The sequence below is a fragment of the Oncorhynchus kisutch genome, unplaced genomic scaffold, assembly GCF_002021735.2.
Source record: "Oncorhynchus kisutch isolate 150728-3 unplaced genomic scaffold, Okis_V2 Okis07a-Okis12b_hom, whole genome shotgun sequence".
NCBI lineage: Eukaryota > Metazoa > Chordata > Actinopteri > Salmoniformes > Salmonidae > Oncorhynchus > Oncorhynchus kisutch.
The window spans coordinates 4568687-4595375 of NW_022261984.1; the positions used below are offsets into that span (position 1 = coordinate 4568687).

General features: G+C 43.3%; 1 protein-coding gene across 2 annotated transcripts in view; it reads right to left on the reverse strand.

Annotated features, from left to right (window-relative positions):
- Positions 1 to 26689, reverse strand: part of LOC109879677 (zinc finger protein 638) — a 42660-nt gene that overhangs the window by 11969 nt on the left and 4002 nt on the right. The window contains exons 2-16 of one of the 2 annotated variants that reach the window (XM_031815027.1): positions 9976 to 11566; positions 8040 to 8101; positions 6897 to 6926; positions 6439 to 6692; positions 5324 to 5583; positions 4891 to 5106; positions 2937 to 3032; positions 2721 to 2767; positions 2542 to 2609; positions 2321 to 2352; positions 1595 to 1690; positions 1220 to 1339; positions 689 to 823; positions 427 to 471; positions 4 to 147 (exon numbers count right to left, since the gene is read on the reverse strand). In XM_031815027.1, the coding sequence (XP_031670887.1) occupies positions 4 to 147; positions 427 to 471; positions 689 to 823; positions 1220 to 1339; positions 1595 to 1690; positions 2321 to 2352; positions 2542 to 2609; positions 2721 to 2767; positions 2937 to 3032; positions 4891 to 5106; positions 5324 to 5583; positions 6439 to 6692; positions 6897 to 6926; positions 8040 to 8101; positions 9976 to 11566 (3196 nt within the window). The remainder of the gene's footprint in view (positions 1 to 3; positions 148 to 426; positions 472 to 688; positions 824 to 1219; positions 1340 to 1594; positions 1691 to 2320; positions 2353 to 2541; positions 2610 to 2720; positions 2768 to 2936; positions 3033 to 4890; positions 5107 to 5323; positions 5584 to 6438; positions 6693 to 6896; positions 6927 to 8039; positions 8102 to 9975; positions 11567 to 26689) is intronic. The other variant, XM_031815028.1, reaches the window with a different exon arrangement.

The following is a 26689-nucleotide window of genomic DNA, read 5'->3' on the forward strand; positions in this document are numbered from 1 at the left end:
CACCTTGTCCTTGAGTGCCAGAGTCTGTTGGACTGTGCCGAAGCGCTGGACCAGTTTCTGGATCTCTGTTGGGCCGGAGGGCGTGGCCGGGATGTTACTGACAACCAGGAGACGGTTCCAGTCATCATCACCTCCCACCTCCGCCTTCTGCAGGACGCATTGGAAACATTGAAATGTATTCATCAATTACAAAAACCTTTACTTGTATCAATTATTAGAAGCTCAACTTCATAAATAGTTGTTAGAAATTGAAAAGGGACTCTGCAATAATATATGCTCTTGGGTGTGATTCATTTCATTAGGTTAAATCATGCAGGTCTTAAATCAGTTGGGATTGTCTGTGTTTTTCTACCTTTTCCTTGAGGTGGCAACAATGCTATTATTAAGAGCCTTTTAGGTTAGCTGAAGCAACAGTACAATACTCACACTAACAGGATTCCTGGGTCCCATCAATGAATGGAAAAGTGCCACCTGTGGTAATAAAATGGAATGAAAAGTTCTTCATGTCGTCACTGATCAGAGAAGAATCAGTTGAATGTACATAAACACCCTTTTCATAGTGGACTTTTATCATACTTTGCAGCAACCACCTGGAATTAAGTGAAGAAAACTGCCCAGAACAGAGGACGCTGGAGATGCACGGTTGATGCCCTAATAGGGATCAGTCAGTCAAGCCACAGCATCTTACCGGTCTGTTGAAGTCCACCAGGAGGTTTGGAAGCAGGCTCATGTTCAGAACAGAGTCGTTGATGCAGACAGGCATGTCGGTGTAAACTTTCACCATCTCCTGGGCTGTCTCCACATCCTGCATGGTGACCAGAGCCTTGCGAGGACCACAAACAGACAGTCAGTCATATTGGGCACACAAGTTATATTGTTTAAAAATCGATGTGAAAATCATATGATATTGCCATTATACTGACTATTTTACCCAAAGCATCTGACAGAACATTGACCCTGACAATATATTCAGCAGGTCCTACGTTGGAATCAAATTCCCAACCCTAGTCCTCCAGTACACCCAACAGCACACAGTGTTGTAGCCCTGGACAAACACACCTGGTTCAACTCATTGAGGGCCTGATGATTAGTTGACAAGTTGAATCAGGTGTGCTTGTACAGGGTGTACTGTTGGGGTACTGGAGAACCAGGGTTGGGAAACACTGCCCTAAGCCACATAATGTGAAAGTGAGTGATTTATTGCGGATAGCGTGCCTACCTCACTGGGCTTGGTGATGAGGAGGATCTTGACAGGTGTACCGAAGGGCTGGGCCAGCTTCGCGATATCAATCTCGGAGCAGCCGCTTTCAGGAAGTCCAGTAATCTTGACCATGCCCCTCTAAAAAGGTCAAACCACAGGAGACAAAGACCGTCATAATCAAGACGTGGAGTATTTAGTGAGGTAACAAAAGAAAACGGTCAGAACGTTGTATACAGAGATATCATCAATAGAGCTAACAGTCACACAATTTCCTATTCTACCTGTCCTGACGGAGCCAAATCAAGTCTAATCTACATGATAGATTTCTATCTAAACGTTCCATAATGTAGCATCCCCTGCCTGGGCCTATGAGATATCAGTTCAGTTCTGCACCTTGTTTTCCCTCTGTAGTCTTTTGAGTCTCTCGAGCTGTCCCGCTCTACAGCCCCTCTTCCTCTTCCTCTGTGGCTTCACCTGCTCCCTGTGTATCTGTTGGGAAACCCATTTAATCTTACAGCTCAGACACCGCTGACTGGCTGGCTGACTGGCTGGCTGACTGGCTGGCTGACTGGCTGTTTTTTATTGTTTTAAAAGTGTTAAAGATTAACTGAAACACTAAACTTCCCGACACTCAGGACCTATATACTAGGTGGTGTCAGAGGAAGCCCCCCACCCCCCCCCCAAAATCTCCCAAGTAATACTGTTCTCTCTGCTACCGCACAGCAAGCGGTACTGAAGCGCCAAGTCAAGGAATAAAAGGCTCCTTAACAGCCTCTACCCCCAAGCCACAAGACTGTTGAACAATTAATCAAATGGCCACCCAGACTATTTACATTGAACCCCCCCCTCTAATTTTTACACTGCTGCCACTCGATGTTTATGATCTGTTACGTAATTGTCTTCTGTTAATTTCTAACTTTCTTTTTTTTTAGTAAATCTTTTCTTAACTCCATTGCTGGATAAGAGCTTTCACAGTAAAGTCTACACCTGCTGCATTCGGGACGGGACAGCCGTCACTTACTTGTATTTCTGTAGATGTGATATATAAGATTGAAATACTTAATAAAATTGTAATAGACATACTGGCAAATAAGAGACAGATAAACAAAAATAAAGCACCTCATTTGAATTCTTCTGACCAACGCTGGCTTCTGTGGGGGGAAAAAAGTATTGATCAGGTCTATCAAACATCATTAGTTGTATATTAATCAAGACATCTAAGGCTGGCACTCTATTTGCTATTTAGTGCAATACTTTTGAGCAGAACACAATGCACTATATAGGGAATAGGGTGCCATTTGGGATGCATTCCAAAAGAACATTAAGTGCATGTTTTTTACCTGGGTCTCTGACGGTCAAGTTGGCCTCGTTGGGGGCTGCAGGTGTCTTGGGAGCACCGATCACTTCTCTATGGAGATGAGTGAAATGTGTGAAGAACTACATCCGTAATAACGCACAAGTGGCAAAGTTCAGGGGTCAAAGATAACCCTAGTATACACAGGTAATGCATAATACTTACCCCTTTATAATGACAGGTATGGAGGAAGTAAGCTCCTCCTCACCATTCTGTAAAACAAAGAAAAAAACAGTTTCAATTTGATCAATCATCACCTTTCTTTATATTTAATTTTCTCCTCTTTCTGTCATGAGCCAATTCTATGATATTCAATCCAGTGGATGAATACCCAGCTGGGAGCTGAGGTGGCTTTGGTACGGTAAGCAGGGAGGGACAAACCTGGTCGGAGACAGAGATGGGGTGTTCCCGTATGGTGAGAGTGAGGCACTCAGCCAGTGCTTTAGCATCCTGCTCTTTCTGCATGCAAACAGTGGCCTGGAGGAACAGAGACACCAAGAGGGGTAGATGTTAGACAGATGGATACAGAACTAGTGATGGGGGGGGGGGGGGGGGGGTACAGTTACATATCTGAAAAAAAAACATTGCGCCAGTGGGTGTACCTGCACCATTACTCTGGCTTCATAGCTTGTTTCTTCTTTCTGAATAGGAAGCCATTTTTTTGGGCACTTTTAATTCCATGACAAATCAAAACTTGTTTTATCATGGCTCTCTCTTGTACCTTTGCAGCAGACATACCGTGAGCATTATGTTTGGAACATTGAATCGCAACAAAATAACAATATTGAATGCAATACATATCGTGAGGTCCCTGGCACAAGAGCATTAGTGAGGTCAGACACTGATGTTGGGCGATTAGGCCTGGCTCAACAGGGGGCGTTCCAATTCATACCAAAGGTGTTCGATAGGGTTAAGGTCAGGTCTCTGTGCAGGCCAGTCAAGTTCATCCACACAGATCTTGACAAACCATTTCTTTAAGGACCTCGATTTGTGAATGGGGGCATTGTAATGCTGAAACAGTAAAGGTCCTTCCCCAAACTGTTGCCACAAAGTTGGAAACACAGAATAGTCTAGAATGTCATTGTATGCTATAGCGTTAAGATGTCCCTTCACTAGAACGGGCCTAGCCCGAACCATGAAAAACAGCCCCAGAACATACCTCTGCAACCAAATTTTACAGTTGGCACTATGCATTGGGGCAGGTAGCGTTCTCCTGGCATCCGCCAAACCAAGACTCATCCGTCAGACTGCCAGATGGTAAAAAGTGATTAATCACTGCAGAGAACGCATTTCCACTGCTCCAGAGTCCAATGGTGGCAAGCTATACACCACCTCAGCCGAAGCTTGGCATTGCGCATGGTGTTCTTAGGCTTGTGTGTGCGGCTGTCGGCCATGGAAACCCATTTCATGAAGCTCCAGACGAAGAGTACTTGTACTGATGTTGCTTCTAGAGGCAGTTTGAAAATCAGTAGTGTGTTGCAACCGAGGACAGACGATTTTTACACGCTATGTGCTTCAGCACTTGGCGGTGCCGTTCTGTGAGCTTGTGTGGCCTACCATGTCGCGGCTGAGCCGTTGTTGCTCCTAGATGTTTCCACTTCACAATAACAGCACTTACAGTTGACCGGGGCAGCTCTAGCAGGGTAGAAATTTCACCAATTAGATTGTTGGAAAGGTGGCATCCTATAATGGTGCCATGTTGGTCGTCACTGAGCTCTTCAGTAAGGCCATTCTACTGACAAAGTTTGTCTATGGAGATTGCATGGCTGAGTGCTCGATTTTATACACCTGTCAGCATCGGGTGGCAGCAATAGCCGAATCTACTCATTTGACGTCGTGTTCACATACTTTTGTATATATATAGTGTATCAGTGTTTCCGCTGCAGTCATTTATATGTAGTGCTGTGCCACGGCAAAATCATTCCCGCCACAACAAAACAATATGGACGATTTCAGGAAGATGTTACTAATATATCTGACTGGCACACTTTGAAGATGTTACAACAGTCCACATTTACTTTTTGGAAGCTAACCAGTTAATATAATAAATGCAGAGGGGCAACCCCATGCTTTAGCCTATTTATTGAGCCCTATAAAATCATTTTCTCTCTGAAAAACCACACTTATAAACAGGAAAACAAACAAATTGGATGTTAAGTCCACAACTATGCTTAAACTGAGTGATTTTGATGGGGATTTTTTTTTATTATGCAGGGCCGGGGGAATCGACTCCAGGGGGTAAACAAGATGTCTTCATACTTATCAAAAAGACACCACTTAGCATTAAAGGGTATGATGCCTAACTTGACACTCCCACACAGTTATTTATACTCACTTTACTGTATTGCGGCTGCCCCTGGTTCTCATCCCCCTCCTCGTTCCTGATGATGAGGACGTTGGTGACCTTGCCGAAGGACTGCACCAGTGACACCACTTCCTGGTACTTGGCATCTACAGGGAGGCCAGACAGATAGAGCAAGTAGGAACCTGGAGGATTCTTCTTCTGCTGCGTTGGATTCAGCTTCTTCTGTGGCGCGTTGGAGGACTGGAGCTAAAATCAAGGAAGGAAGATTTACAAGCACTGCTTGGGTTGGATGGGAGTGTGAAGAAGCAGCTTATAAGTTAGTTCTAATTCAATTTGTGAAATTTCCCTAATGATATTACTACTGAAAGTAATTATTACTGATAATGAGGTTAATCTTAAGAGCCCTAATGACACTGTGCATAGCAAACAAATGATTGAACCAAAAGCTCTGCGAAGGGCACACCTCTGAGTCCTGTCCTAAGGCGGTCTCCTTCCCGGCCGCTGGCTTGGCGCCTGGCTTAGAGGAAGCAGAGGAAGATGGGCGATGTGGCTTCTCAGACATGGACTCCGGAAACTTGCTGGTGGACGACAAATAGGACTCACGTTTCCCGGACTCGTGTTTCCCAGAAACCCCTGCTCTGTTGCCGTGGCCAGTCGCACGGTTGGCGGGGTCATTTCTGGAACGCTTCAGGCCTTCTCGAGAGGAGCTCCCAGTAGATATCCCTGGATGTAGGGGCGACAGATGTCTGGGCTATAATGACGTAAATATATCACAGTAGATATCCCTGGATGTAGGGGCGACAGATGTCTGGGCTATAATGACGTAAATATATCACAGTAGATATCCCTGGATGTAGGGGCGACAGATGTCTGGGCTATAATGACGTAAATATATCACAGTAGATATCCCTGGATGTAGGGGCGACAGATGTCTGGGCTATAATGACGTAAATATATTACAGTAGATATCCCTGGATGTAGGGGCGACAGATGTCTGGGCTATAATGACGTAAATATATTACAGTAGATATCCCTGGATGTAGGGGTGACAGATGTCTGGGTTATAATGACATCGATATATTACAACAAAAAGGAAGGTATTTGGACATAAATCATGGACATCGAACAAAACAAACATTTATTGTGGAACTGGGACTCCTGGGAGTGCATTCTGATGAAGATCAAAGGTAAGTTAATATTTATAATGCTATTTCTGACTTCTGTTGACCCCACAACATGGCGGGTACCTGTATGGCTTGTTTTTGTGTCTGAGCGCCGTACTCAGATTATTGCATGGTGTGCTTTTTCCGTAAATGTTGTAAAAAATCTGACACATAAGAATAAGAAGGACTTGTAAGTAAGCATTTTACGGTAAGGTTTTCGCATGTGACAAATAAAGTTTGATTTGATATATTACAGTAGATAGGGGTAACAAATTACGTCTGGGTTATGACGATGTAGCACAGGGCAGATATATTACAGTGCCAACAGACTAGCACTCTAGGAATATGCTTCATCTGGGTCTGGGAAAACGTGTCAACCACTAGCCCAGATTAGCATCTAGACAAAGTGGCTTACCTGAGGATTCACTGGTTCTCTTCTCCGGCCTGTGAGCACTGGAGGCAGAACCCCGATGGGACTGGGAGGGGCTGTGCCGACCAGAGGTGTGGTGGGCGTGTCCATGGGAGGTGGGCGGAGAGATCCTTCTGCTTCGGTCCGGAGGGGGGGTGGGAGAGGGGGACCAGGACAAGGAACGGGAGACTGAGCGGGAGGGAGAGCGTTCTAGGGACTGCCAGGTGGCACAGGCATCCTGACCTTGAGACGGGTCCCTCCTGGTTTGGGGCAAAGAAGGGAGAGAGGAGTCAGAAGAACAATATGACATTATATGTGATTCAAAGACCCAGTGACATACAACACCACCAGAGGAAAATGATAGGTGGTTTGTCAGTTGCACAGTTGTAATCTAAAAATAAAAGGTGCGATTGGATAATCAGGGTGAAGAATAGGTAGTCCTACATTTTAGGAACATCTCTCACCTTGGGACATTTGGATTCCAGTCTGGATACCTTTGGGGGGGAAAGAAGAGACATGAGTACATCATCCATGGGTTATTATTGCGTATTGATGGGTTAGTTAACTCTAAAAGTCTAAGCCGTTGCGGGGGAGGGGTACAAAGCTAACATATGGAATTGTTTTAAGATGGTCATACCATGGATCATTTAGCTATTTGATTTTGATATTTCTAGTACACATTTAAGATTCCCCAAAAGCTAAAAAAAAAATCTATATTTTAGGAAATATTGAATTTGGCCTCCTATAGCCCATAGAAATGCATTGAATAACACATTCATAAATGGCAACAAAAAAGGCAGTAATTTTTTTTTATCATAAAGACTAAGGTTTTGAAGAGTCTGTCCTATATCTAGGATATAAGAAAGCTCAGAATGTTGTTTTACTTAACCCCTTATTTTTGTTGGAACAAAACTAACTCCTCCATAGTTCATTTGTTTGTAAGGGTTAGGTTCAGAAGGTCATGGAGCAAAACGGAGAACACCATCGTGTTCATGAGTCACCCCTTTCCATAGTGGGGTCATAGTATGTAGCTCAAATGGTTCGGACGCTACAGACAGTAGTTGGCACTAGAGGTCGACCGATTAAATCAGAATGGCCGATTAATTAGGACCGATTTCAAGTTTTCATTTTTTTTTCTTCGGAAATCTGTCATTTTGGACACCGATTTGGCCTAATATAATCTTGCAACCTTACAGTTAACTAGTCCAACGCTCTAACCACCTGCCTCACGAGGAGCCCACCTGTTACGCGAATGCAGTAAGCAAAGGTAAGTTGCTAGCTAGCATTAAACTTATTTTATAAAAAACAATCATAATCACTAGTTAACTACATATGGTTGATGATATTACTAGTTTATTTAGCATGTCCTGCGTTGCATATAATCGATCCGGTGCGTATTCCTCATGATGGACGCGGAAGGCTGACATAGGCGGATGTGATGGATTGAGACAGCCCATGCAAAAAAACACAAAAAAATATATCTGATATCATGAATTTTGATGGGGTGTATTTTATTTTTTGTACTTAGACTGATGGGTGCTTCAATAGACATAAGGATTTTAACTGCCAGCATAGTTTAAGCAACAACAAAAAATGTAAACACCCACTTGTTGCGCAGATCTCTGCAGCTAGCTGTGTGGTTGACTGTGTTCACGTGATCGATCCAGTCCTGTGAGGAAAAAAACAAAATAAAATAAAGAAATAATGGTTAGATATCTACCAGAGTCCAGCAGAGAGATGTGATTGGTAGGATCACATGTACACCATCATAGTGCCTATGCGTGTGTATGCATTAAGGAGAATGGTGGAAATGTATATTTAGGGGTATTGTTGATATGTGTAGGTCTTCCATATCTTGAATGCATTCCTCAACAAGCTATCAAAAATATATGTATTGAAACTACTTGTTTAAGTTTGAGGCATCAAATCAAATGGCAAAGTACTAAAGAAGGTATCAAGATTTGAAGTTATCAAAAGAGACATTTTTGGCAACAACCTGTAAAAAAAAAACATGTAAATTGCAAAATGGTGTTTCTTGTATTAAAACAGCATTGATAATGTTTTTGTACACTGCAGAAGAGTGAATACTGGGTAAAGTTAGTCCTCTTCACCACAAATACGATTCAGCTTTTGCAGTTATATCCATGTCTTCTGTAATCTTCATCTTCTTCGTCATTAGCAGAGTACGGGTCAGGCTACTTTTTCAGGAGCAAATGTTTCTCTTTTTTCTTCTCCTTTATTGTTTAGCTGTTTTAATTGTTGAACAACTCAACAGTAACAACAACCATGTATGGATTTACAAAGGAACGGTTTGAAAGGAGAAGACACCGTGTACGGTTAGACGCACACAATAATGCGATTTTGTGGATAGTCAGATCAATAAAGTAGTATAATAAAAACGTTTCCATGCTTTGGAAGAAGAACGATTTCCTTAATAGTGCTGTTTACATGGACACATCTGGAATCAGGCTACCTGATGGCACTGACAAATGCAGAAAATTGCCAATCAAAATATACATTCTCCCACAGCGACCATGTTATTTTTGGGAAGCATATTTGATTCTGATTTCGGACATACAAACTTTATATGTGAAAACTATTTTTAAAGATGCATACATTGTTGTTCCGAATTCACTTCACTCTCGCTAAAGACAGAGGCTCGCTCAGCTGGTGCTAGCACAACAACAGATCACTGCTGGAATGCCAATTAAGGTATTTATATGTCCAAATAAAATGAAAGATTGTACAGAAAACCTGGTGCTTCAATCGGCGTAAGCTCACCAAACGTACAAACTGTTTATGTGAATCAGCACTGTTAAACCATTGCTTAAAATATGTTTCTTTTTGTAAGTAGAATCAAATATGTGATGTATTTCACTGTGTTTTATGCCTGGTGTGTATTTAAAAGTGGTTGTGGTGTTTAAAGGAAAAATCCAACCCACAACTCTTTTTTTTTTCTCTCCTTTCTTCATTAGTCAATTGTTGATAGTCCCAAAAGGTTTTGCATCACCATGACAATGTGGCAAGTGACACTTTGCTTCTTGAAAGTCCAATATCTTGAAAACTTGACTGCTGACATTCAAAACGCTGTGGTACTGTATCAACAGTGGACTAATGGAAACAAATTCCAAAATATAGTTTGAGTGGATTTTCCCTTTAACTGCATTGGGCCTTTATAAAAGCTTAAAGGGATACTTTGTGATTTTGGCAATGAAGCCCTTTATCTACTTCCCCAGAACCAGGGGAACTCATTAATACCATTTCTCTGTATCCAGAATGATGGACGTTAGAAGTAGCTTTGCAAGCCAAAGCCAACTAGCATCAGCACAACAACTGGAAGTCTATGGTATCTACTAACATGCTAGCAGTTGCAAAAGACTTCCAGTTATTGCGCTAACGCCAATTAGCAACGTCCTAACTGGACACAGAGACAACAAATGGTATCCACGAGTTCATCAGACTCCAAAATCCTGAAGTATCCGTTTAACAAAAACAAAATCTCTGCTTGGCGAACAACGTGTGCGGTACAGGTACGGTACTCACCTTAGCCCGTTCACATTGCATGTCGCACAGGGAGCAGGTGTGGGGGTACACCTTCGGAGGGTCCGCCGAGAAATCACCTATCATGGTGGGTGTTGGGAGCCTCTTGGTTGCGCTTGAGCTGCGTTTGGCACCGGAGGGTCTGGTTGATTTTGACGACTCACTCCTGGCTTCGAACTGTGGCCTTGATCTGGACCCATCGCGCTCCGACCGAGATCTTGATGGCGGCTCTCTGACGGGCGTTCTTTTGTGCTTGTGAGTGTCGGGGATTGGAGCACGCCTCCTGTAGTCTTTGTCTTTCTTTGAGTCGGAAGAGTCGTCGTGCCGCCTTGGGGATTCAGATTTACGTTTCAAAGACGAACCGGTGGACTTTGACTCGGTTTTCGTCGCTCTCTCCTTGGACGGTAGCTCGCGTTTGTAAGAGTCCCTACCCTCTTCTGCCGCCCTACTCGCATGGCCGTAGTCGATAACTTTACCCGCCGTTTGCGTCACACTCAGAAAAGTTGGGATGTTGGTCGGACATGAATGTGCAGGATGCCGCTGTGGTGGAGAAAGACGCAGCGGTGGCGGCAGGTTAGGAATAGCAGGGAGAGTTTGAGAGAACGCAGGAGGGCCTGTGTTTCTGTTTGTTTTGTGTATCTGTATGTCACGTAGGATGAAGGGCAGAGTGTCTGGAGTTAGTTGGTCATCAGGGTAGTGGCTGAGAACCTCCAGGTCATCGTTTGACAAACCGAAGCCGGCCAGGATACTGCCTGCGCTCTCAGGTACGTACAGACCCTGCATGTTTCCACCCTGTGGACGAGCCGGTTGAGAAACAGGAGCATTCCAACTTTGCATGCCCCCTCCTGAATGCCCGCTGTTGGGGTTAGCATGAGAGTGGGAGGACTGCTGGAGGTGCTGCTGCTGATTGAGACCAAAGAGTTTACTGGGAGTCTGGTAGTTGGACCAGTCCACATCTTGCATCTGATTCTGCTGGTCATCGCAGGAGAGCGAAACAAGGTTGTTGCTGTTAGAATAGGCAGTCTCTGAACTCCCACCCCGACCGTCCCCGTGCATGCGGGGATCTACACAGTGCTGCCGGGGGATCTGGGTATTCTGGTTGAGTAGTCGGTGGTCCTCGTCCCTCCCACCCTGAACACGGACAGAGATCGCTGACTCCAGCTCCTCGGGTAGCCGTGTTTGCGGCGGGAACTGACCAGCCTGGTAGCTGTTCATCTGGGCCATGTTGTTGCCGCCCGTAGAGTGGCCCGGTTGTTGTTGATGGTATGGCATGTTCCTGGGCCTGTTGAAGGGTGGCCCCTGTTGCTGAGGCTGGTACATGACGGGGGCGAGCGGCTGAGCGATGTTGTTGGCAGCTGCTTGCTGGAGAAGGTTGAGCAGGGCCCGTTGCTGGTTGCCGTGGTTACTGGCAGCGGCGATGATGCTCAGTTGGTGCAGGGCTAGCTGGGCTTCGATCTGGGCCAGGCGGATAGCCGCGGACGGTCCGAAGAGGAACGGGGTTCCCCGGCCTATGGTACCGAAGGCACTGGCTGCCCTATCTGCCCAACCTGATAGAGGGTAGAGCTGGGATGGACTTTCTGTGAGCAACGCGAAGCTGAGAGGTGGAAAGCAGAAACAGGATTACAGATGCTGGGCCTCCTCAATTTTGATTTGCTTGAATTATTTCTTCTTATTGGTATTCTTACAGGAGGGGGTCCCTATGTAGTGAGAAATGTCTATGATTTCACTGTTTTTGTTTCCTTTTAAATTGAGGGGAGGGAAAATTCCATCATCTTCTCTTAAACATCTTGCAGTCATGCTCTTTTACAGGGTGGAAAAGCAAAGAAATGTTAACTATTCAACACCATTAGACTTACCATCAATTTGATACAAAGGCCAATAAAAGAATAACATGTGTAAGTACAAAAATAAGTACAACAACGAAACGTACCCAATGGCACTTGTTTTGGACCTACCCACCACATTAACAATTATCTGGGAGAAGAACTAAACTGAGCTAATGGGCATGTTAAGATGTCCTAGAAGAATGGACCCATTGCTACTTGCATCAGGTGTCACAGAAAACAGACCATTACTTACTTACACAACTCAATCTGATTTGGATAAAAGACCAGCAACCTACTATAAAAATCAGTGGTATTGTGAGATATTTAAAAGGCTGCCGCTGGAGAAAACAAATGCCATACTTCAGAACAAAGGTGGGGGAAATATGGGACCCCTTCATGCTATCTGTCCCCTAATCTTGCAGATACCCTGAGAAATGTCATGGGTAATAAGAAAGATTTTTTTTTTTTACATTAACAAAAATAAACAATGTAATTATGTAATGTATAGGTAACTGTCAAAATAAAGTAAACGCCAACATAAAGTGTCTTAATAGGGCGTTGGACCACCACGAGCCGTCAGAACAGCTTCAATGCGCCTTGGCAGATTCTACAAGTGTCTGGAACTCTACTGGAGGGATGCAACACCATTCTTCCACAAGAAATTCCATCATTTGGTGATTTGTTGATGGTGGTGTAGAATTGGGTTAAGAGCTGGTGACAGATGGCCATAGCATATGGTTTACATCGTTTTCATTCAACAAACCATTTAGTGACCACTCGTGCCATGTAGATGGGGACATAGTCATCTTGGAAGAGACCACTCCCATCAGGATAGAAATTCTTCACCATAGGTTGACGGTGATCACTCACTCAGAATGGCTGTGTATTTCTTGCCATTTACCTTGCCCCCCTTAAGGGACTGAGTGGACCTAAACCAAATGTTCACTTCGGTGAACTGTTGGAATCATGGAAATGTATTATTCTAATTCCATAGTTAGAATATAATAGCGGACACTTTGAATACAGTGCTGGTTGACATGAAAATGAACAAAAATGCCATAGAGACAGGGTAGCAACCAAAGTGTTGATAAGTGTTTCTTAGGGGACCCTATAATCTTTGGCTACATGTAATGTTCTCTTAGCTACTGCATGTAGCGAACATACTCAGGCTTCACGTATCCCTCTGATTTAGAAGATAATGTTGCACAAACATTTTGAATTAGGTCTACACCATCACTGGTATTATCAGGCTGTATAGCTAGTTCAATTTTCTCTGACTCAGTATATTTATTAGCTAACGGGGCTAGGTATGTGTGGAAAGCATTGACATTACATTACATTACACATGGCATATCAGATTTAACAAACCAAACATTCAAATACCGGTATAGAAGGTAAAGTAAAAACCCAAACCGGTCCGTACACCAAATACCGGTATATTTGAGCAATAAGGGAAGAGGAGGTGTGGTATATGGCCAATATACCACAGCTAAGGACTGTCCTTAATCACGACATAATGCGGAATGACTGGATACAGGCCTTAGCCATGGTATATTGGCCATATACCACAAACCCCAGACGTGCCTTATTGCAATTACAAACGGGTTACCAAAATAATTAGAGCAGTAAAAATAAATGTTTTGCCATACTCGTGGTATACAGTGTGATATACCACAGCTGTCAACCAATCAACATTCAGGGCTCGAACCACTCCGTTTATAATGTAAAATACGGTATACCAACCAGCCCTGTCACTTTTGTTTTCTGTTGCTTATGTTATGTTTTATGTAATCTTGATTCTTGCTTGTATTCAAATATATGTATAATTTGCTATGATGTTTACCTGAAACAACAATATTAAGGGAAAAATGATTATACATAAATTCAATAGAAGCCCAAACAGCAGTATTTTATAACAGAGTTTTCAGATGACAGACCAATTCAATTATAATGGCGTCCGCATGCTTCTCAGCCGAAACAGTTCAGAAGGGTTTGTGCATGTATTACGATGACATTGTGACGTTTCGTTAGTTTTGAACTTCAGTCAAGCTTTCTTCGGTTGTTCGGGCACAGACATTTCTCTCTCGAGGCAAGCCGAAGGCAGTAGTAGCCAAAGTCTACGCCCCTTTCATCTGTGCCTGGTCAACAGTAGGGATTTTCAATAAAGTCTTTGTTGTCATTCAATGAGAGACTGCTCATTTTCACACACATTTTTTCATTAAGAAATACTGTACCACATCTTAGTTAGATGTAAAAAATTGGGCGACGAAGATCTCCTCTGCAAAAACATCACAATTAATGAGCGATTTCTTGAGTTATCTTAGATTAATTCTTACTATTTTGAGGAAGTGTATACTGGCTCCAGATTTTCAAAGTGCCATTGCTGCCTTTTTCCAATTTTTAAAGAGAAGGTATTTTAAGGGAGTATGTGAGAACACTTGTTGGGTTCGCATAGGTGCCAGTCGAACTGAAGCATGCTGACACCTTAACCCTATAAAGCTGTGTAGTAATTTAACCTTCTGTTTTTTATTACTTATCTTGATATGGAAGATACTGGGCTAGTATAGCCAGACATATGATCATCCAATAGAGGCTGGTGGGAGGAGCTATAGGAGGACACTCACTGTAATGGCTAGAATTAAATGGAACGTAGTCAAACCTGGTTTCCATATGGTTTGTGCTTGATATTGTTGCATTTATTCCATTCCCGCAATTACTATGAGCCCGTCCTCCTATAGCTCAACCCACCATCCTCCATTGCTGTCATCAATAGGCCTTAAAGGTCGTTAGCATCTATCAATAGGAGTATGTTCCTAGTTACTGCACCCATTGTCATTTGAACAGAATCCTAAATACACTTGTCCTTTCTTATGTATATATTCTGCTCTTTGAGACTGATGTATGATGCCAACCCAGATTAGCTTCTAACTAACCTATCCCTAATATCCACACATGCTTGCTTGACCAGTAGAATAAATCTGTGCAGGATGATGATGGACTTCTCAATTACAAGATAAGACTATCATCAGAGTCTGCCATATTACAGTGCTTGTTTACGGAAAACGCCAGAGTCAACTCCGTGCTAATTGGCTATCTCTGAACACCTGAGTATTAACAGAAGACGGACGCCACAAACCTGTTGTCACAAAGATAATATCAGCTGCAACTGCATTAACCCGGTCCAACTCCGCCCCTTTCTCAATTTTCAAAAGAGAAACGGGGTGTGCCTTTGGTGGTTAGTTATGCGTCATTCTGGTCATGTGCGCCGAAACCAACGTAGCTTGTTCGTTAGCCAGTAACTACATATGTGTTGACGTCATTTCAAAAGATTTGTTTTTGGAGAAATGGCACTTTGGTCAAATATCGTGTTAATCCAATTTAGTTTTTAAGCATTAAATGACCTGGTATGATGGTGCATTGATAAGTTATACCGTTTGAATACGTTATTTTTGCCCAAATCCGATCTTTAAAACAGTAACTGTATATTTTCCATTTGTGAAATTGTTTTGATGTGATATGAAAGTAGAAAACCTTATATTTCTAGAACCATACCGCAATTGAAAATCGATTCACATTTAGATTGATTATTTGGCTGACAGAGCCAATTCGCCTCTAAATAGAACATGTAACGGTAAGGCCCTTGCACTATTAGCTTCTAGTCCATTATTGGGCTACTAGCAACATAGCTGTAGGTGGCCGGTTATTCATTTACATGAGTTAGATCGCTAATATAAACACGACTTTCTCTAACTGTACTGTAAAGTTAGCATATACATTATATACATACTGCACAATATGTCAAATGCCGCTTAATTACAAACGCATTGATTCGCTCTGATGCTAACCAGTTTAAATGAGGAGTTAGTTAGCTAGCTAACCAGCAAGCTCCTGTAATGCCCAATTTATTGGCTAGTACCAACCAGCTGTGCACTCGTGCAAATACATTCCTGTCGTTTTATAACATAGGTTTGCGGATAAACACCTTCCACATTGACTAGCTGCAGTGTCCGAATAAATGCAGCTTTCCAGGCCTAACGTTAGGTTAGCTAGCTAGCTAGCTGCATTGTAAAGCCATTTTGTTTTTTGCTGCGATGCCAGTAGCAGAACGAGGAAGCATGAATGGTATTTTATCCCCGAACGAACGGTGATTAATATCCGTGAAGATGCTATTTTTCAAAATAATCTGTTTAGACATAGCTACCTGTCATACAATACCGGGTGTGGTTCTTTGTTTGTCTTCGTGGGACCTGCTGAAATCGGCTCTTCTCTTCCCTGTGAAGAAGGATATAACCGCTTGCGCAAAAAGCCCTACAATGAAAACAGGCTGACTAATCGAGAACAGAACCAATGATTAAATCTTAGGCATTAAATCGAATTTTATTGCGCCTTTTCTGCTCAAAAAAAGAAGTACGCCACACATACAGTATCTTCTTTTCTATCAAAATGTGTAAATTATAGTTTATTCATCGCTATAATTTATGTAAACTACAAACAACGTTTCTACCACTCTACCAGCATACATCAGAGTTATTCAGTGCTCCTATTTGCAATTGTTTTGTGAAGTTATGACAGATTGCATATTTGGTCAATATTGAGATATTAGACATTTGTTATGGGAAACTTTTGTTATTAGATACCTACTGTTATGTTAGTGTCATGTACTGTACGCTTGAATTTTTTTCAAAACAGTACATACATTCGGGATGAGGCTAAATTAGGATTTGAGACTGCATCAACCTCAACACTCTCTTTCTCTTAACAATGCAAACATGTCTAAATAGATTTTTAAAGTCACTCCTGATGGGACTAAATAAAGTTGTATGGAATTGACTGTGTCCTGTGAATGGCTGTTCCCAACATTCCGGTGTGTCTGTGGCCAAAGCTCCCATGACCCTCTCATTAGCTCGTCACTTGACAAATGATCAGGCTTGTAACGGCAGCTGTCTTCATTCCTCCTGGGTCATATTAAACTGCTGTCATCCACACACTGATAGACAGAGGGATAGACAGGCTGTGTACGTGTGATAAAGATAAATAGTGTGTTTGTGAGATATAGGCCTAGGTCCGAGAGAATGGGCGTTTTGTGTGTGTGTGCATGTGCTTATGAGAGACAGAAGCTGTACGTTTGAGAGACAGAGGGAATGATGGAGAGAAGGGCGGACTAGAGAGAGAAGGAATGAGAGACAGCGTGCCGGTGTATTTAAACATGCCACAGACATCTGATCCAAGCGATGTATTCGATAGCAGAAACATTTAAAAACAGACACAGTAACACATGATCCATCCATGCCGGCCTGGTAATCGATATGGGGATGAACTATCTGACAACATTATGTACTGTATGCGCTATCTCTCTCAGTGGGTTTGGTGGTGGTGGGGGTCCGAATGACTTGCCTCTCAATCATATTTCCTGACATAACTGGTTGCTGTTTGCGTCACCAAAGTGCACCTGTGGGCAATGTCCCCCGTACCCCACGGCGGCTGATGCTAGATTTGGAGACATGTCGTGGGGATGAAAAACACACAACCCCTGCCATTGGAATCCACCTCACCTCTGAACTCTGAGTCAGATTATAGATTTTTTTTCTTCATCATGCAAATTCCCATCACCCAACCTGTCTGACTCCCTTGCTGTGTCCCATCTCTCTCTCTTACTCCACTCCCCCCTTTCTTTCTCTCTCGTCTCCCCCCTATCCCTCGCCACCGCCCCAGGGCCCCTACCCCTCGCCACCACACCTGTTCGCAGAGTTCTTTGGAGTCACTCATGTTTCATGATCAATGAGGTGAAGATACATTTGGCTGTCGTAAATTTACCCCTTAGCCCCGCGCCTCACCCCTCAGCCTCATGACAATAATTTTTTATTGGACAGAGATGCACATTATTCAAACACCTGTCTGAATGGATAAACAAGTGCTTACAATGTTGACAGGATAGGGTAAGGAATGGACGGGACGGCTAGCAAACGTAGGCAGGGAGATACGCGGATCATGGGCAGGCAGCATTAGCTCATGGAGATGTACGTATGCCATCTTGTATGTGTACAAAACAAATACCAACCATATCACAGATGACAAGATGTATGCTGTTGCTAGGCGTGCTGCAATGAGCATGTGAAGACATGTGACATGTTACTGTCACAGGTAATAATATGGTTATTGTTGGGGGGGGGAACAGAACATGTCTGTAAATCCTGTGTGATTACGATTTCAAATCAAATAGGGACCTACCATTTTTTATTTCCAGGCTACTTCTGTGGCGTAGTGCATTTATATAATAATCATATCAAATTGTTAATCAAACCTCATGACTGACCACACTGAGAAGATAACATATCTCTATTTCGCCAGTCTCAACTTAATAAGATGATCATGTGCTCTTGCTACCAGAATATCCCTAACAAGTATACTCTCACTGCCCATCTTGTTCCGAAGACCCAACACTCTCTTATATCAGCCGCACGCGTCCTCAGATTACAGAGCCCCAACTACTACTGCTGATGCATGGTGTGTGGTTGTCGTTGTTGTCGTAAGCCTACCCTAGGTGCTGGGACAAAGGTGGCGGATTGTGGGGGGAGTCGGGTTGTGAAGGCACATGCATGGTGTTTAAAATCAACCTCGGAACGATGAGAGGAGACACTGAAGTGATTTGGTGCAGAAAGGAGGAATATGATACAGATGCCCCAGGTGGGACAAACAGAGTGGTATGGGGTGTTTCAACCATTTAGAGATAGGGGGCAGTATTTCCAATTTTGATGAATTGCGTGCCCATAGTGAACTGCATCAAAATCTGTCCTAAATTGCTAATATATGCATATTATTATTAATATTGGATAGAAAACACTCTGAAGTTTCTAAAACCGTTTGAATTATGTCTATGAGTATAACAGAACTCACAGGGCAGGCAATCTTCCAAACTAGTTTTGAAATCCTGAAAGTTGGGGCATCTTTGACGTCATCGCCCCCTCCCTTCCCAACAAGTTATGGCTCTGGAAACACTTCCTACGTCATCCACTAGATGTCCTGTGAACTTTGACCTAATGGAAAGGAAAGTAGTTGGTGTCGCAAAAGGATGCCATTTTGTTGTGGCGCGTTTGCCTTTGAGTGCTTCGGCTGTTCCAATCAGCCCCAGATGAAAACGAATGATCCGGTTCGAATGCTATTGGATATATATGATTATAACATCCTGAAGATTGATTCTGCACTTAGTTTGACCAGTTTCTTCGACCTGTAATATGTCATTTGGAAGTTTGATGCAAAGTTATCCTGGACCAGAAGTCATTTTTTGGGCATTTTAGCTGAAAGTGGTAGTAAATGCTGCTACTTGGACACTAGAATTGAACATTATGAAACAAAACGATTTATTGTTGAACTAGGACTCCTTGCACTACATTCTGATGAAAGATCATCAAAGGTAAGGGAATATTTATGTTGTAATTTTGTATTTCTGTTGACTCCAACATGGCAGAGAAATATTGTTACGTCTGAGCGCCGTCTCAGATTATTGCAATGTTAGGCTTTTTCCGTAACGCAAAAAAGAAATGTGACACAGCGGTTGCGTTAAGAACCAATTATATGTAGAACATGTATCTTTAGTCAAAGTTTATGATGAGTATTTCTGTTATCTGGCGTAGCTTTCTATAATTCCTCCGGATATTTTGGAGGATTTTCTGAACATGGCGTCGATGTAAACCGAGAATTATGGATATAAAATGCATATTATCGAACAAAACATAAATGTACTGTGTAACATGTCATATGACTGTCATCTGATGAAGATTTTCAAGAGGTTAGTGATTTTTTGGTCTAACATAAATATATGTTGTGTTTTCGCCGTAAAACATTTAAAAAATCTGACACGCTGGGTAGATGAACAAGGTGTTTATCTTTCATTTGAGGTATTGTGTGGAGGTTAAATATTTCTAAAGAATATTTTTGCATTCCCTGCGCCACCTTTTCAGCTGAACGGGGGTGGGGGGGGGGGGGGTGGAGTTCCTGTAGGGGAACCCATCGCCTTAACATTAGTTCCCCCCATGGGGTTTGCATCATCATCAGTCAAAGCCAGCGGAGGACAGCCTGGGTGTTAACAGTGCTGCATAATAGATTGGCTTCCAGTCTGGCTTGTGATATCATTAATGTGTAATACAGTACTACAGTGTGGGACTAATTAAGAGCAGGTGATGGACTGGAGAGGATTTAGGCCGACTGAATTCAGAAGTCAGACTTCCATGCGAGAGAAAATCTCTCCTCCGGACCCCCAGCCGCTCCCCCAACTTGTAGACTATATAATTATCAAGCCCTTTGATAGGTGAATCAGGTGAACGAGTTCAGGGGTACAACTAAATTGTGAAACTACTGGGGTCCCAGAGGAGAGGTTTGAAAACCTCTATGCTAGAGAGGTATCTCAGCAATCCACCTTGAGTTTGAACTGGCCCCTACCCTTGAGGTTGAACTGGACCCTAACCTTGAGGTTGAACTGGCCCCTAACCTTGAGGTTGAACTGGCCCCTAACCTTGAGGTTGAACTGGCCCCTAACCTTGAGGTTGAACTGGCCCCTAAACACAGACCTAGGATCAGATGTCCTCAACCTAAATCCTCATTAGGATAGAACATATCTGACCCTGGAACCAGCGGTTAAGGTCAACTCCTATCAACTCCTACAACAGAACATACTGTAGTTAAACCAAGGAACAACACAATCAATAGGGAAATGTAGCTTTGTTTGCACATCATGAATATTCCTCAGTAGATGAACTGAATCAGCCCACACTGTTGCCTAGAGGACCGCTAACATATCTATTACACTCAAGGGGATTGGACTGGATGAATCACTCAATGTAACACCCCTGAACTGTTAGGATGAAACACCCCTGAACTGCCCTGTTGGTCTCCCACCCCGACCCCTCTCTACAGTGTGGCAGTAATGCATGACAGGTGTAGTCTTCATGACTTTGAGCGGAACGCAGTAGTCGGGGGTGTAAATTAACAGCGTCGCCAGCCGTTCCGTTCCACACCCTCAAACATCCCGGAGTGGCTGAGCCATCAACAGCTCCATGCAAATCACTGGCCAATAGAAATGCAGATTGGAGATTCAATGAGAGAATGTCGCACTGTAGCAATTAAAATGTATCATAGGGTTTAAGTAATGAATTTGGCTGCAGAATTCCAGTAGTAAGGAGGAGACCGAAAAAACAAACCACCAACTAAACCATATTTTCTCTCTCCTCTCTCCCTCTCTCGCTCACTAGCAGTTAATTTAGCTCACACTCTCCCTCGCTCTCTGACATCTCTCTCAAGTGTCCATCACGAGTGCTTAGGACATAAATCTTTTTTAGGACTCCTCTTATTTTTAGACCCAAGAGTGGTAGACATAGGCTAGTGGCGATCACTCTAAGGCAACGTCGCAAATGTCAGCCTTTTGCACACAGTGCATTACTTTTGACCAGGGCAGGGTTCTGGACAAAGGTAGTACACTATTTAAGGAATAGGGTGCTATTCGGGATGCAGCCTAAGACTCCTCTCGCTCCCAAGGGTGAAGGAGGTCACTGCTGAGACTGCTACAGTCGGAACCTACCTACTGTTACGCCCAAACAATGTGTCCCTTAAGCTAAAAGTGCCTGAGCTAAAGCTTTATAAATGGATGATATGCGATGCTAATAACTAGGTTACGTAGTGCCTGTTGGGCAGTGGCCAGTTCCAAGTGATTTACAAATACAATGATTTATGATATCGCCTTCCCCCTTTAACCAATGTACTAGAGCATTGGTAATGAACGGTGGCCATCATGTCCGTCTAGCACATCGCTAATTTGTGCTAGTCAGGTACACGGCTTGACATTTCTGTGCAGAGGGGCGCACCACCAAATAAAAAATCAACCCAGAGGAACCTGATAATGCCCATTTGCATGACTTTATGTTCCTACAGGCAATGGGATATAGGTAACTTGTGTTTAATAAGCACCTCAAAATAGGCCAAGCCGTTACTAAGGGACAACATTATAGACCAGTGGTTCCCAACTCCGGTCCTTGTGTAACCCCAACAGCACCCATTTTTGTTGTCGCTGCGGACAAACATACCTGATTCAACTCCTTGAGGGCCTGATGATTAGTTGACAAGTTGAATCAGGTGTGCTTGTCCAGGACAACAATAAACATATCTACTGTTGAGGGTAATCGAGGACCAGATTCAAGAACCACTGTTATAGACCATCACATATTTTGACACTTTATTCTCTGCTGTATCTACAATGTGATTTAGTTACACCGTCCTACGTGCCGTCCCATCGGATGTAGGCATCATAAAGGCCATGCAGATTGTGTTTCATTGACAAGCATCTTATGATGTATTCAGATTCAGTTACATCTAATTTCAGTCACACAGATATTTGTGTTTCCTCTGAGCGTGACACATTCAAAGCGATGTCCTAGAGCAGGGATGGCCAACTCCAGTCTTCAGGGGCCTGATTGGTGTCACACTTTTGCCCCAGCCCCAGCTAACACACCTGACTTCAATAATCAACTAATCATGATCTTCAGTTTAGAATGCAATTAGTTTAATCAGCTGTGTTTGCTAGGGATGGGGAAAAAGTGGAACACCACTCCGTCCCGCGAGGACTGGAATTGCCCATCCCTGTCCTACAGAGCATGGGTCCAGTGTGTCTTGCTGTGTGAATAATGAGAGGAATAGGGGAGGAGGGATGTCCTCTCGGCCTCTGTTACTTGGCAGACCCCAGAACCCTTACTCAGACTTAGAGTGCCCCACTCAGATCCCCCTTGGCATAAACTGACCCTTCAAACTGCTTCCAACAGATGAGATCAGTAATCGTGAGGTGTGATATGAATCTCCTCAAGTGACTGAAAGCTGAAATAGTCTCAGTTAGGTAAAACTACGCACAAAGGCAATGGATGCAGCACAACAGCACACGTGTAATAACAGTGAAGAGATGTTTGGTGTTATGGCTCAGTCGGTAGAGCATGGCACTTGCAACGCCCTGGGTCGTGGATTCAATTCCAGCTGTGGCCACCCATAATTAAGGTTTATCTGGATATTTCACTCTTAATCTGGTGACTTTTGTCCTGGCATAAAAGTCACCAGTCTTGACCTTTTAACAAGGGCAATGCCTTGTGATGTTTTGTGGGGCACGAGTGTTTGTCGGGCATTTATTAATTGATTCCCTGACTCACAAAGCAGTCAAACAACGTGCCTGAAAGACAGTGTTGCCACGGTTATAAACACTTTGATTTACACCTTTAGTTCACAAGCCCAACGTTGTGAAAAGCTGCAGGCCGGGTTCTAGCTCCGTGGACAGTTAAAGTACATTTATATGGCCCCCATGACCCACAGTGGCCACCTGTGACTGTCACATTGCATGTGTATAAATGTATTTTATTGTTTTCTCTTGCGTTATTTTAGATCCTCGGCAACCCGTGGCACGATGTGTCAGTGGAATGCCACACAGTTTGATGAGGTATAGGTTATGCACGTACTTACTGTGGTGTTTTCACAATCTTTCTGAGAGATCATTCTGACTGCGGTGAAATAGACAATTGGCCAAATTAGGAGAAGATCACACCCACACGTCATGATCTGATAATTTGATCAGACCCTGTTTGAACCTCTAATCAAGCAGGTTTTAAAGACTGTTACAAGTCCTAGAACTAGGTTAATGTGAGGGTTAAAGGGTCACACACAGAGAGGAGGGAAACAGTCCTAGAACTAGGTTAATGTGAAGGTTAAAGGGTCACCCACAGACAGTAGGGAAGTGAGACAGTGTAATTAGGGAAAACAGTGGAAACCCAGGGGGTGTTAGCAGGGAAAACAGTGGAAACCCAGGGGGTGTTAGCAAGGAAAACAGTGGAAACCCAGGGGGTGTTAGCAAGGAAAACAGTGGAAACCCAGGGGGTGTTAGCAGGAAAAACATTGGAAACCCAGGGGGTGTTAGCAGGGAAAACAGTGGAAACCTAGGGGGTGTTAGCAGGGAAAACCGTGGAAACCCAGGGGGTGTTAGCAGGGAAAACATTGGAAACCCAGGGGGTGTTAGCAGGGAAAACAGTGGGAACCCAGGGGGTGTTAGCAAGGAAAACAGTGTAAACCCAGGGGGTGTTAGCAAGGAAAACAGTGGAAACCCAGGGGGTGTTGGCAGGGAAAACAGTGGAAACACAGGGGGTGTTGGTAGGGAAAACAGTGGAAACCCAGGGGGTGTTAGCATGGAAAACAGTGGAAACCCAGAGGATTTTAGCAGGGAAAACAGTGGGAACCCAGGGGGTGTTGGCATGTAAAACTGTGGAATCCCAGGGGGTGTTAGCAGGGAAAACAGTGGATTGTAGCGCTCAGCAAGCTCCAACTTGTGTCATGCACCAAGTTGTGTCAAGAGCAAACACGTGTCAAGTGCCAAGCCGTGTCAAGCCAGAACAGTCACTATCACAGCCATGGACAAACCCTATCAACTCTACTTTGTTCTTACAGGCCTCTACAAACGTGAATATGCTATTGTACTTATGTAGCAAACAAATCCAAGGCCAAAGCAATAAGACCAGACAGGGGTTTTAAAAAAAGGAATGCGACAGGTGAGACTGCTCTCTGACAAGTGTCTGTGAGTGACTCAGGCAGCTAACGCGGCTGCCAATCACAAAACTCGCGGCTGCCAGTCGTAAAACCTTTACCCCCCCATATCCCCCTCAGAGAGTCTACCAGAACAAGACGAAGCATCATACGTTTCCAACTTAGCATACTCAACTCCCACCTCCCACCGGACCAAGAACATTAAACAGCTGATTTACTTAAGCTTAAACCTTTGTTAGTGTTCAACCCTATGATGATAGGATGATACATTGGATGTCATAAGTCTTTGTCTTATTGAGTTACAGTATTGTGCTTGCGGTCCTTAGAGACTATTATACCAGAATCAATCCCTAATACCTCGCTAATGCTGCTAATGTTTACATGGTATTTAGTGACTACTATACATATGTGTTATTTCATAGTTTTGACGTCTTCATTATTATTCTACAATGTAGAAAATAGTACAAATAAAGCAAAACCCTTTTGACTTGAACACAATAGTAAATGATCCGTCCTCAATTAGACTTAACACTATAGAGTGACCACATGTTGTCCTAGTTGTGCGGGACAGTCCCATATTTTGTCCCACGTCCCGCAACCAAGCAATCATGTCCAGCATTTGATCAACAAATTCAAACGTCTGTCACGCCCTGAACTTAGTATTCTTTGTTTTCTTTATTTTTTTTTAGGTCAGGGTGTGACGAGGGTGATGTATGTGTTTTTGTTCCTGTCCAGGGGTTTTTGTATGTCTATGGGTGTTTACTAGTCTAGGTGTTATGTATGTCTATGGTTGCCTAGATTGGTTCTCAATTAGAGGCAGCTGTTTATCGTTGTCTCTGATTGGGAACCATATTTAGGCAGCCATATTCCTTGGGTATTTTGTGGGTTATTGTCTATGGTTAGTTGCCTGTGTCTGCACTTGTTTATATATAGCTTCACATTCGTTTTGTTGTTTTGTAAAATTTGTTTAGTGTTTCTTCGTTAATAAATAGAAGAATGTATTCACATCACGCTGTGCCTTGGTCTCCTCGCTACAACGAACGTGACAACATCACTCATTTAGATTTTTTTTAATAGATTTTATAGATTTTTATAGATTTCAGTCAGTCACTTGCAGTCACTTTGTGCTTAAGTAAAGACTTGGAAAATATTCAGACCCCTTTTACACATTTTGTTACATTACAGCCTGATTCTAAAATGTATTCAATTATTTTCTTTCGTCATCAATCTACACACAATACCCCATAATGAAAAAGTGAAAACAGGTTTCAGACATTATATATATGTATATATATGTATATATATATATATATATATATATATATATACATAAAACTGAAATACATTATTTACATAAGTATTCAGACCCTTTGCTATTAGACTCGAAATTAGCTCAAGTGCATCCTGAATCCATTGATCATACTTGAGATGTTTCTACAACTTGATTGGAATCCACCTGTTTTTGCTCATGTAAGAGCCATGAGGTCAAAATAATTGTCCGTAGACATCCGAGACAGGATTGTGTCGAAGCACCAATCTGGGGAAGGGTACCAAAACATTTCTGCAACATTGAATGTCCCCATGAACACAGTGGCCTCCAGTATTCTTAAATGGAAGAAGTTTGGAACCACCAAGACTTCCTAGAGCTGGCCACCCTTCCAAACTGAGCAATAGGGGGGAAAAGGCCTTGGTCAGGGAAGTGACCAAGAACCTGATGGTCACTCTGACAGAGCTCCAGAGTTCCTCTGTGGAGATGGGAAAACCTTCCAGAAGGATAACCATCTCTGCAGCACTCCACCAATCAGGTGTTTATGACAGATGGCCAGATGGAAGCCACTCCTCAGTAAAAGGCACATGACAGCCCGCTTGGAGTTTGCCAAAAGGCAGGTAAAGGACTCTCAGACCATGAGAAACAAGATTATCTGGTCTGATGAAACCAAGATGTAACTATTTGGCCTGAATGCCAAGCGTCACATCTGGAGGAAACCTGGCACCCTTTCTATGGTGAAGCGTAGTGTGGAGAGCATCATGCTGTGGGGATGTTTTTTAATGGCAGGAACTGGGACACTACTCAGGATCAAGGGAAAGAGGAACGGTGCAAAGTACAGAGCGATCTGTACTTTGTCAGAACCTGACAGAGGCAAAGGATCACCTTCCAACAGGACAATGGTCCTAAGCACACAGCCAAGACAGCTCAGGAGTGGCTTTGAGAGAAGTCTCTGAATGTCCTTGAGTGGCCCAGCCCGGACATGAACCCAATAGAACAGCTCTGGAGAGACTTGAAAATAGCTGTGCAGCGACACTCCCCATCCTTGGGTATGACTCTACAAGCT